General features: G+C 40.7%; 1 protein-coding gene and 1 long non-coding RNA gene across 2 annotated transcripts in view; one reads left to right on the top strand and one right to left on the bottom strand.

The window, feature by feature from the left end:
* LOC140496746 (uncharacterized) overlaps positions 1–5,020 on the top strand; it is a 24,536-nt gene extending 19,516 nt beyond the window's left edge. Inside the window, exon 4 of the long non-coding RNA XR_011964382.1 lies at positions 4,799–5,020. This is a non-coding gene — a long non-coding RNA (uncharacterized lncRNA). The remainder of the gene's footprint in view (positions 1–4,798) is intronic.
* ZNF367 (zinc finger protein 367) overlaps positions 1–12,724 on the bottom strand; it is a 26,950-nt gene extending 14,226 nt beyond the window's left edge. Inside the window, exon 1 of the mRNA XM_072596887.1 lies at positions 10,525–12,724. Coding sequence (XP_072452988.1) covers positions 10,525–10,974 — 450 coding nt within the window. The 5' untranslated portion in view covers positions 10,975–12,724. The remainder of the gene's footprint in view (positions 1–10,524) is intronic.

Raw genomic sequence — 12,724 nt, 5'->3', positions numbered from 1 at the left:
CTATGCCTACTTTCTGCCGAACTCCTTTCCAGTTTTCCCAGCACTTTTTGTCAAATGGTGAGTTCTTGCCCCAAATGTTTGGATCTTAGATTCTATCAAACATTAGATTACTATGATCATTGACTACTATACACTGTGTGCCTAATCTATTCCATGATCTACTACTTTATTTCTTGGCCAGCACCAGAGTGTTTTGATGATTACCACTTTGTAATACAGATTAAGATGTGATATTGCTAGACTTCCTTTCATATTTTTTTTATTGATTCTCTTGATATTCTGACCTTTTATCATTCCAGATGATTGTTGTTACTTTTTCAAGATGTGCAAAATAATTTTTTGGTTGTATAGCATTGAATAAGTAAATTAATTTAGGTAGAAGTCATTTTATATTGACTCAGCCTACTCATGTGCAATTAACTTTTCTGGAATTGTTTAGACCTGTCTTTATTTGTGTGAAGTGTTTTGTAATTGTGTTCATATAGTCCCTGGGTTTGTCGTAGCAAGTACACTCACAAATATTTTATATTGCCTGCAGTTATTTTAAATGGTATTTCTCAATCTCTTCCTGCTGGACTATGTTGGAAATATACAGAGATGCTGATGATTTATGTGGCTTTATTTTGTATTCTGCAACTATGATATGGTTCACTGTTTCAATTATTTTTCAGTTGATTCCTGAGGATTCTCTAAGTATACAATCATATCACCTGAAAAGTGAGGTTTTTGTTTTGTTATTGCCTATTCTTATAATTTCTTTTTCTTGTCTCATTGTTATAACTAGCATTTCCAGTACAATACTGAAAAATAAAAAGGTGATACTGGACATCCTTGCTTCATCCCTGATTTTATTAGGAAGGCTTATCTGCATTATAGATAATAGTTGCTGATGGCTTTAGATAGATACCACTTATTTTAAGAAAAGCTCCATTTATTCCTTTGCTTTTCTAGTATTTTTCATAGGAATGGGTGCTACATTTTGTCAAAAGCTTTTTCTGTACCTATTGAGGGTAATTATGAGATTTTTATTACTGTTATCGTCAATTAAGATTATACTTTACCTAATACTGAACCAGTTATGCATTCTTGGTATAAATCCCAGTTGGTCATAGTGTATGATCTTCATGATATATTGCTGTAATATCCTTGCTAATATTTTATCTTGATGTTTGTATTAATAGTCATTAGGGAAAATTGGCCTAGTTTTATTTCTCTTTCTCCCTGCTTTAACTATATTTGTGTCATAGAAGGAATTTGGTAGGACTCCTTTTTTACCTCTTTTTCCAAATAGTTTATATAGGATTAGAATTAATTATTCTTTAAATATTTGTTAGAATTCACTTGTAAATCCATCTGGTCCTAGGGATTTTTCTTAGGAAATTCATTATGGCTTGTTCAATTTTTTTCCTAAGGTAGGATTATGAAAGTATTCTATTTCCTCTCCTGTTAATCTGAGCAATTTATGTTTTTGTAAATATTAATCCATTTCACTTAGATTGTCACTTTTATTGGCATACAATTGGGCAAAACAACTCCTAATAATCCCTTTAATTTTATCTTCATTGGTGGTGCATTCTTCTTTTGTCATTTTTGATATTGATAACTTGGTATTTTTTTCTTTTTTAAAATCAAATTCACCAATATTTTATTTATTTTATTGGTTTATAAAACCAGCTTCTAGTTTTATATATTCAATCTTTTTTTACTTTCAATTTTATTAATCTCTCCTTTGATTTTCAAGGTTGTTGGGTGTTTTTTGGTTTTTTTTTTTTTTGGTGTTTAATTGGAGATTTTTAATTTGTTCTTCTACTAGTGTTTTTTTTTTAACTGCATGCCCAATTCATTGATCTGCTCTTTTTTTATTGAAGTCAGAGTTGAGAGATTTAAATTCTCCCTAAGCTTTGGCTGCATCCCACAAATATTGGTATGTTGCCTCATTGTTGTTACTTTTAATGGAACTCTTGTTTGTATGAGTTGTTCTTTGACCTACCCATTCTTTACCATCAGATTATTCAGTTTTCAATTTTTTTTTTTTAATCTGTGCTTCCAAGACCCTTTATTGAATGTAATTTTTGTTGCAGTGGAGTCCCAAAAGGGGTGCATTTAATATTCCTGCTTTTCTGCATTTATTTGTGAGGTTTTTAATGCCTTACTATATGGTCAACTTTTGTGAAGGTTTACTATATACAGCTGAAGTAAAGGTATATTCCTTTCTACTCCCATTCAATTTTCTCCAGAGGTCTACCTCTAAGTTTTCTAAAATTCCACTCATCTCCTTTACATCATTTATTTTATGGTTGGATTTTTCTAATCTTAAAAGGGGAAAATTGAGGTTCCCACTAGTATAGTTTTATTGTCTATTTCCTCTTGTAACTCATTTAACTTTTCCTTTAAAAATTTAGGTGTTATGCCATTCAAGGCATATATGTTTAGTTTATATTACTTCATTATCCATGGTACCTTCCAGCAAAATGTAATTTCCTTGATTATCTCTCTTAATTAGATCTATTTTTTGCTTTTGCTTTGTCTGAAATCATGATTACTATTCCTGCTTTTTTTTACCTCAGATAAAGCATAATAGATTCTTCTCTAGCCCCTTAACTATAACTGTGTATATCTTTCTTTCAAGTGTGTTTCTTGTAAATAACACATTGTTGGATTCTATTACTACTCTATTCTGCTTCCATCTTACAGGTAAATTAATCCCATTCACATCCACAATTATAATTACTATGTATTTCCATTCTCCTTCCCATCTTTTTTTTTGCCATGTCCCTCCTCAAAAATTTATTTGCTTCTAATCACTAACTCTCTTAATCTGCCTTCTCATTCATCACCCCCCCCCCAAGTGAATATGTACCTATTATTCTTCCCTCTTTGAATCAATGTGAGGTTCAAACATTAATCACTCTTTCACCCTCTACTGTGAAAATTCTTCCTCTTTTATGGGAGATAAATTCCCTTGTTTTCCCTCTCCCTTCTTCCTTCTCCCAATGCATCCCTCTTTCTCACCCCTTCATTTTTTTTGAGATCATCCCAATATATTCAACTCAATCCCGTGCTCTCTATGTAGACTCCTTCGACCTGCTTTATTAATGATAAAATTTTAGAAGCTATGTGTATCATCTTCCCATATAAGAATGTAAAAAGTTTAACCTTATTAAGTCTGTTATGATTTCACTGACATAGTTACCTTTTTACACCTGAGTCTTAAGTTTGAATGTCAAATTTTCTTCTTACTCTATCTAGTCTTTTTTATGAGGAATGCTTTAAACATCCCTATTTCATTAAATATCCATTTCCCCTCCCCCTGCCAAGATAAATTATACTGTTTTGCTAGGTAGGTTATTATTGGTTGTAATCCTAGCTCATTTGCACTCTGGAATATCATATTCCAAGCTCTCTGATCCTTTAACATGGAAGTTACTAAATCTTACATGTCTTAATTTTGACTCCACAATATTTGAAGGGTTTCTATCTGACTGCAATATTTTCTCCTTGACTGGAGAGCTCTGGACTATAATATTTCTGAGAGTTTTCATTTTGAGCTCTCTTTCAAGTGTTGATTGGTAGATTCTTTCAATTTCTATTTTACTCTCTGATTCTAAGATAATGAGGCAGTTTTCCTTTATAGTTTTTTGAAATGTAATGTCTAGGCTCTTTTTTTTAATCATGACTTTCAAGTAGTCAAATAATTCTTAAATTATCTCTCCCTTAAGAGCATAATCTCTTTCTGACCAGTTGTCCAGTTCCCTTTCTGCATCTAAGCTGAGAGCTCCCAAAGGCCTCTAAGGTCCGATTCTGGTGTTGCCTCTGCACACAACCAGAGCTTTCTTGCCAACCTTCTAAGCTATCTTAGGCTGCAAAAATGTCTCATCTTCACCTTTTGTTGGCTATGGTGCATCAGAATTTGATTTGACACATTATTTAAAGTTATTTGGAGAATATTAGGAAAGTTCAGCTGCCTCTACTCTGCCATCTTAAATAAGTTCATTTTAAAAATCCAGATAATTCCTCATTTTGCTGAGGATGGGAGTAGTCAAGTAGTCTTGAGTAGCCCTTCAGTTAAGTCAGTGTTAAGCAAAAATTGGTAAAACTGTGGCATCTGAAATGATGATTATTGCCCATCTCTCACTCCCTATCATATTAGTTTTCCTCCTCTTCCCTCCTTCACAAACATACCTTAGACCTGCCAATGACAACTAGCAGTATTCATTGACTTGATTTGGCATCTCTGCATGATAAAAAAAAAATTGTTGGTCCCTGTTCTAAGCAGAAGAGAGCCCTGACTAGACACAAACATTGAAGCAACAGCAAATACCGAACCCTGACAAGATGCTTAACTATATTAGTTCTGTTTAAACACCTCAGTTACAGAAAAGTACAGAATCGAGGATTCATAAAATTAATTCTTTATGGGAAAAAATAACAAAAGGTGTCTGAAATCAAGGTAGGATCAATTAAAAAAAACCACAATATTGGATCAATCCACGTACCTGTATCCTGAAAAAGGCATTTCTTTTGTGGAATTAGACTATAACCTTTAGAGTAATAATAGTACTGAAAAATTACAGTGTGTTTCCATAATATTAATTGGATAAGAATTCTTTTTTTTTTTAGCTTGGTTGTATAATTTGAAATATACTTGATTTCTTGAACGGCCTATTTTGCAACAATAAAGTACAAATTTTCTAGTGATTTGATGTTAAATAGACTTGAATACTCATTTGGTATAAGCAATCTTAAAAATCAAATTTTGAAATTACTTAGCAATCTAAAAAATAACTATCTTGTCCAGTTGCAGGTATATGTGTGTATGCATAGCAAAAAATCTCATCAAGAGTATAGACATAAAGTCCAGAGGAATTTCACAATAACACTTCTCAAAATTTCCTGCCAAAAGGGAGAAAGGCATATTCCTACAGCAGGGAAAGTGAGCCAAAAAAAGCAAGCCATGCTTCCCTGTTAAATAAGGAGAAATAAACATAAAACATTTTCAATTCATTGTATCAAAAAATAAACACAGTATCACTTTACTATGAACTTTTTCTTTTTTAGCTAGATATATTCAATTCATTGTATCAAAAAATAAACATAGTGTCACTTAACTATGAACTTTTTCTTTCTTAGCTAGACAGAATAAAAAACACTGACAATTACATAGTATCAAATCCTACAATCAAGTTCATTATAGCATAGTGGCAATCCTGGGCTCTCCAAAGGCATGTCAGCTAAGTGCAAGTTCTAACGGTTCCTAACAAGATGTAAAGGCTTTGAATGTGAGCCCAGTGATGGGCCCCGTGTCATTTGAGGCTTTCCCTAGCAAGTTTTAAAGACACTCAATTTCACTAAGTTGGTGAAGTTTGAGCAATGTTCCCTCTAGTAGGTCTGAAAACTTATGTTGCTGAAGAAGGCCCATGCTAATCAAATCACAGACCTTTCAAATGCTGAAGTATGAATAAGAAATCAAGATTTTATGTCACTGCTATAAGGAGTGGGAGGAAGAAGAAAGCTAGATCAAGAGAGATAGAAAGACAGACATTAGAAAAGGAGGGAAATCAGTCTTACTGTGTTTTGTCTACAGAAAAGGGAGATGTTCTTAGGTTAACTAAGGTACAACCACATCCTGAGTTTTGTTAGGGTTTTTTGCTTTTTTTTTAACAGCACCTCTAAGAGCTACTGCCATCCATATCAAACCACAGAGAGCCTTCCCAGGGCCTCCAGCCTTGCGAAGTCTGAATTCTCATATTTATTTTGTTTTTGTTGGAGAGAGGAGCCTGAGGCATCAAAGGGAGGGTGGGTCATTACAGAATGACTGTCAGACCTTTGCTGGTCAATCAAAGATACTATATGCTGTAGCTCATTTTAACTAGACTTCAACAGGATTAAAGCAACTGACTAAATTGTGGATGATATGTAGGTTTTACCCAACCAATGTTTGTATACCTAAAGAAAAGCATTTAACCCAAAAGAAAATGATCAGTTTGTATATTCTACTAAGAATTCAAGTGTATAGTGTAACTCTTTCCATTAAAGATTTTCCAACCTCTCCAAATAATAAGTTTCCTGAACTTAAAATTTTGTCACCTCTACCACTCAATTTTTTTAAATTACACACTGCCTTTCAGTTCTCAGTTCAACAAATACTGAGTATTTACATCTATTATGCTGCTGTTCTTCATGTACATGTACTTATCTCTGTTAAGACAGTATATTCTTCTATGAAGTGTTATACCCCAATGGTGTTATGTACATAAAAGATTATATTGTTTGAATAAATACACATGAAGATATATGGCATAACACATATCCTTAAAAAGCATAGGAACTTCAATTAACAAAATTAAACTACATTCATATTAAACTAGCTTTTAAAAGATGGAATTCACCAATTGAAAACTTCAAATGGACTTCTACCTGTTACCTTCATGGAGACTCATTCACCGTATTTGGGTTTGCTTTTACTTACTCTGGAGCTATAATCAATATGTCCAAAAAACTCCACTGCTATGCTTATTCTAAATCTCAGATTATCTTTATGCTTGAAATAAATCATTCCTATGCTGAAAAAAGCAGGTATTGCCACTTAGATAGAATTTAACCAATTTAACAATTAAATTTTTTTTTAATATGGGTAGGAGTAGATAGTCATAAGGTTCTTTATTATACTGACAACAAGGTGGTATAACAAATCTCAGGGACTGGGTGAGGTGTGGAGGGGCAGAATATTGCCTATCATTATGGCAACTTCCATTGCAACCATCTGGATACCAGAGCAGACTGGGTTGCAATGGCAAGAGTTTAAGCTGTGGAAACTGATTTTCTGTCACTAGAATGTTTACAGTAATCCATATAGTTAATGCTATAGTCATAGTTTCTTCTGCATTCTGGTGCTAAGTGAATAAATGCTGATAAAAGTGACTGGAAAACCAAAACAAATCGTTACCTGGTAAAGATGACGAAAGCCAAAAGAGGCAAGCATAACTTTCACTATTGAAGAGGGGTAAGATAGTGTGGCCCTTGGATTTTTGAAACACAAACCACATTTCTTGATACCATACCCCTCCCCTGTTAGTGCTAGTCTCCTCCCCCAATGCCCCCCACCACTGGGTATTTTGTATATATTCTGTTTACTTATTGATGAAAATGTTGTATATCTCTCTAGTAGAATATAAGTGCCTTAAGGACAGGGGCTGTCTTTTTTGTATCTGTATTCCAAGCACCTTGGATAGTGCCTGCCACAAAACTTAGCTGGCTGATTTTGTTAATTGATTTTTGTTTTGTTTCTTACTGTATTGAGGTGGTTTAAAGAAAACTGAGTTTAGCTGGAAGTTTTCACATCACCAGGATATCATTTTACCCCCAGTGAGGTCAGAGAGAGGAGAAAGGTTCCTACATAATTAACTTCACTTTGGATACTTACAGAAGCACTTTTTGTATCAAAGAACTACAAACAAAGTGACTACATTTCAGTGGAGAAATGGTTGAACAAATTGTTGTATATGAATGTATAAAATATTTTTGTATATGAATGTATAAAATATTGTGCTTTAAGAATTCAGAGCAAAATAAGGAGAAATACTTAACACAATAACCACAATAATGGAAAGGAAAATAATAGTGTAGGACATCAGTTCTCTTATCAGTGCAGTAACCAATGGGGACTTCAGAGAACTGATGAAGGTGGAGTTTGCTTTTCCTGTCTCAACAGGGAAATAATGGACTATAGGTGAGGAACGGTGAACTATAAGAATGGAATGAAGTGTAAATATTTAGGCATAACCTGTATACTGATGTTTTACTTAACTATACTCAGTCTCAATGGTGGATTGGTTCATTGCAAAGTAACATCAGAGAAAAAAGAAAAAAACACTAATAAAACATTATTTTTAGAAGGGAGTTTTTATAGGAACTAAAGTATAATTGGTCACTTTCCTTTTCTCAGTAATCAAACCCTTAAAGGAAGTAATATTTTAAGCAAAGTCATCTAAAGGTGTTTAAAGTGCTGAAATGGGATTGCTGTGACAGTTTACCAGGAAAATTGCTTTTACATCAGTCTTTATGAAGACTTCAGTCTTCTGTCTTTTGAAGTAGTAGCTTTATTATTGGAGATCTCCAAGTATAGGCTAGATGATTTGTAATTTTTTTTCAGGTAGAGGTTGAGACTAGAAGACCTCCCTAGGTCCCTCCCAATGCTGAATTTTATTATTCTAAAGGATATGTAAGTTTGTAAAGGTATTTGTTGATAGTTGTCTGCAGACAAAACAAACTGTTATCAGCTGTTTTTAAAGTACATGTACTGTTTTTCAGACACAATATCCAATAGCTTTCAGAGTTCTCTCCCATTATCTACATGTGACTCCAGTGATTCCTACCTTTTAAAATCACTTCTTTCATAATACTGACCTTTCCTAATTTCTCCCATCTACCTCTACATTTGTTTGCTTCCCATTCTTCACTCTAAAAGTTGCCTTTCTTCATAGTCTATGCCTCCATATTGGAAATCTATCGCCTCAATGGAGAGGTTGAACAAATTATCATCTCCAGCTTTGATCTCTCTGTAGGTTTCCAAAACTTTCTTTCAGGCATCTCCACCTACTTGCCCAACTAATTCCACAAATTTAATATGTCCCTAACCTAACCCATCACCTCCCTAAAAATCTTCTTTGGTCACCATACCACAACTCATGAAGTCATGAAGACTTGAAACTTTTGACTTTTTCCCTTGCCTATAATATCCAATCAGTTCATTTAAAAAGTTGTCCTATACACTTCTGGAATCTTTCTCCAACTCCTTCTACCTCTTTTCCACTCCCAGTGCAAGTCATCTGAGTTTAGATACTCTTCACTTGTTACTTCAACTGCTGAAATTACCGTCCTTGCCTTCAAACCTTCATGTTGCTGACAGATTAATATGTCTAACGGTTCTAATCACGTTATTTTTATGACTGAATCCCTCCAGTGGCTCCCTGACGTTATGAGGTAAAGCCGTAACTGCTTTAGCCTGTCATTTAATGCCTTTAGTTTGGCCCTAATATGCTGTTCCAGCATTATTTCTATTACTCCCCTTCATAAAACCTACCTTTTCAGGCAACCTCATGCCCCATGCCTTTTTATTTGTTACCCCCTTGCCCACAGTCCCATTTTATACAATCTTACCCATTTTTTAAAAATCTCTAAATATTACCCCATCCTGAAACATTCCAGAACATCCTTCCCTTCCACTACCACCACCAAGTCATTCAAAGTCTGACTTTGAATTCCCATTGAATTTGATGCCCTTGGTTTCACTTCATTATAGAGGGTATAACCTGTTTGTTTTCCTACAGCATCTAGCGGTTAACAAAGGGCTTAAGACGTAGACAAAACTCAAGTATTTATTGAACAAAAAGCAACTAATCTAAAGTAACTTACACTCTGAAAAATATATGTTACGTTGTAAAATGTGCTACTTTTGAATATCACATTCAATTCGGCAACTGTTGCCACCGTGTGGCAACGCAGCCGCCAGAGTGTTTCCGTTCACTTTCCTGGTTTGTATCACACTTCACTTCTTAACTGCCATGGATCCTAAAGACACGTCGGTCCTGCGTCGAGCAGTCGGAATTCCTTTGCTTTCCAGGATAAACGCCGCGACACTAAAGCTAAGACAAGCCCCGGAGCAAGTTCTATTTTCCCCAAGCGCCTGCCGCCTGCCAAGAGCAGGGGCGACTCAGGCACCGAAGCTCCCGCTCGGCACTGCCGGACTGCGGGCCTGCTTTTTCCTCCCAAGGCGCATTCTCTGCTTCCAGGTCCCGGACCTTCCCGCAGGATTTGCTCGGACTGGCGTCCCCCTCGATCCCCGGTACAGCCCGTGGGCAGACTGCTTTCTTACCTATTCTCCGCGGGCCTCCGAGGTCAGGAAGGAACGCACTTGGGACCGGCCCCAAGGGGAGGGTTTTACGTTCCTGCAGCCCCGCCCCCGCCCGGTCCCCTCCGGAGCCGCGGCCTCCAGCCCGGCGCCCGTTTCTCGCCCCGCCCCCGCGCTCTCGAGACGAGTCCGCCCCCGGGCCAGCCCAACCCTCCCCCCCCCCCGCCCCCCGCCCCCCGCTCCTCCCCCACAGCCGCCCGCTCCCCAGAGGTTGGGGCGCGTGATGGCCAGACCCGTTTTTTGGCGCGCGGCTGTGACGTCGACGTCCCTGACAGCCGCCTCCGCAGCTGCCGCCGGCCCAGGAAGCAACCCCAGCATTTTAAAATCCTCCCTGCCCCGCCCAGTTCCATTCCCGCGGTCTGGGGTGCGGGGAGGAGACTTAGACTCGTTCCACCCGGCCTGGCGTCTCCCCACCAGGTGTCAGAAAGGGCAAGCTGGGGCTGAGGACGGGTCTCACCCCGCGCCCGGTCCTGCTGCTCCGTCCACTTTTCCGTAGCCCCGTCCGCTCCACCCTACGCAGGCATCGGTTACCCGTTAACGGGTCCGAAGTTGCCCCCATTCGTTCCTCCTCCCGACACACCCCCTCCTTCCTCCTGGATCTCGGGGAGACTCACCCTCAGGTGGCTGCTGTCCGGGCTCCCCGCCTCCTCTTCCTCTTCTCCTCCGGAGATGGCTGTGGCCACCACGGTGGAGGCCGGTACCCCCCGGCCCCGGAGCGGCTGCTGGGTGCTGACGGAGGAAGAGGCGGGGGAGGTGGCCACGACCGAGGTCCCGCAGCAGCCGCCCCCGCCGGGTCCCCCGGGGCTCAGCGTCACATTGTGCGCGTTTTCACCCCAGCGCCAAGGGTACACCATGAAGTCACTGAAGCCCGGGCTGGTTGGGATGAGTGGCGGCGGCGGCTCCTGCTCGCTGCTCCGCTTGGGCTTGATCGGGGTCGTCTTGATGACCGACACCAGGACCCGTTTGGGGGAATCATGGCAAAAGATGACTGGGGGTGGCGGCGGCTGCTGCTGGAGCAGCGGGGACTGGTTCTCCGCCATGGCTGCCTCGATCCCCCGAATCATCCCCCTCCTCTCCAACCAGCCCCCCAAGTCCCCGCGACGCGCACACACGCCCGCCCCGGGTCCCTCTGAGTCGCCGAGCTTCACAACCTTGGCAATGACTGCGGGGCCACAATCGCACGATCTTTCCTTCCCGGCTAAGTAGAGCCAAGGGAAGGCTCGGGGGTGTCTGCGGCAACCGGTCGCCGCTCCAGCCCCAGCAGCGCTCTCCCAGCTGAATCTGACACTAGAACAGCCGCAGACTCATCGCAGGGGAGGAGAAAGTGACGGCGGCCGTGGCGACGATTCCGGGGATCCCTCCGGTAGTTGTCGAGGGAGGGGCAGATTCACCCGAATCAGGAGGTTCGGGATCCTGGAAGAAGCCGCGGTAGAAGAGGGACCCCTGCCAAGATTGACCTCCTTCTCCCCGATATCCCCCCGCAACAGCGGGGTGGAAGGGAAGCGCAGTCAGCTCAGACTTCTCACGCTGCCCCGAAGTGACAATAAAGCCAAACTCCCAAGCCCCGGAAAATAACAACCTGCTGCTCCCACCGAGGTCCCAGCTCCGGCTTTTCCCGCGTTACATTTCGCGCCTGGGCGGAACCAATCACCGTAAGGCTCCAGGATCCAATCGGCTCTGGGCTGAGTGACAGGCCCTTCCAGCCAATGGTCAATCCCCGAAGCTTTCCCGGTGAAGCAGGGCGAAGATAGAGGAGGGCCTGGGGGAGCGCGCGCGATTGGTCTGCGCCTTGCTATTGGCTACTGCTCTTAATTTTGTCCTCGGCCTCGGGCCAACAAGGTTCGAAACTTTGGGGGAGCGCGCGGCCCTCGATGACCCGCCCCTACGGAAGCCCCACCCTCTTTTTTCCTCCGGTTCTGTTTGTCTAGTTTTGGGCAGCGCGAGCGGAGAGGGGCTGGGCCAGGAGCAAGGGGGTGATTGGTTAACTCTGATGGGAAAAGGTGGAGTCCGGGTGGAAAGAGCGAGGCGGTTGTACCCGGTTGGCTCTAACCCGCGCGCCGAGGACCCCGCCCTGTCTATAGCTAGCTGCTGTTGTGCGAGCCGTTCCCGCGCGAACGGTCTGCGTCACGTGCTCTGTTTAAAGGGACAGAGGCAATAATGGTGATGGAATCCTTCTTTCATCTGGCTTCTGTCCTTGTCTCCGCCCCCCCTAGCCCTCCCACCTTTTCCTGCATTCTGCCAGACGAATCGCTTCCTCTTTATCTCTTGAGCATAGTTGGTTTTAATCGTTCAAGAGATCCCTGGGCTGAGGTAGCGGAAGAATTCCTCGCCTAGTGGTCCTCAGTTTGTTTTGGAATCTCTCCCTGGTTCACCTGGCTGGTTCTGCCCTCGAGATTTGCGCTCGAAGCCGCTTTCCTTTGCTGCCATCTGCCCGAGCTTTCCCTTCATTAGCAAAACCTTAGCGAGAGCAGTGTCAGGACCGAGGACATATCCCACGTTTTCAAGGGGGGTCCAGTCTGTCTAACCATAGGATTGCGTCTGCATTATCCAAATACTTTCTAGCCTTTTACTTTACTTTCCAAGTATCACCTTCAACACAACCACTAACCGAATTCATGATTTTTCATAATCTTTCCTCTATGATATTACAATAATCTCCTAATTGAAGTTTCTACCCTCTCCAATCCATCCCTCACACAGCTATCAAACTAATGTCCTAAAACAGATCTTATCTGTTACTCCCCTGTTAAAAGAGAAAAAAAAAAAAGAAATAAAACTCTCGTGATTCCCATTTGCTTTTAAGTTTAAATACAA

Source organism: Notamacropus eugenii, chromosome 3 (assembly GCF_028372415.1).
Source record: "Notamacropus eugenii isolate mMacEug1 chromosome 3, mMacEug1.pri_v2, whole genome shotgun sequence".
In the NCBI taxonomy this organism is placed as follows: domain Eukaryota; kingdom Metazoa; phylum Chordata; class Mammalia; order Diprotodontia; family Macropodidae; genus Notamacropus; species Notamacropus eugenii.
Note: the sequence above shows the minus strand (reverse complement) of the source record. Positions and strands in the feature narration are given on the sequence as shown.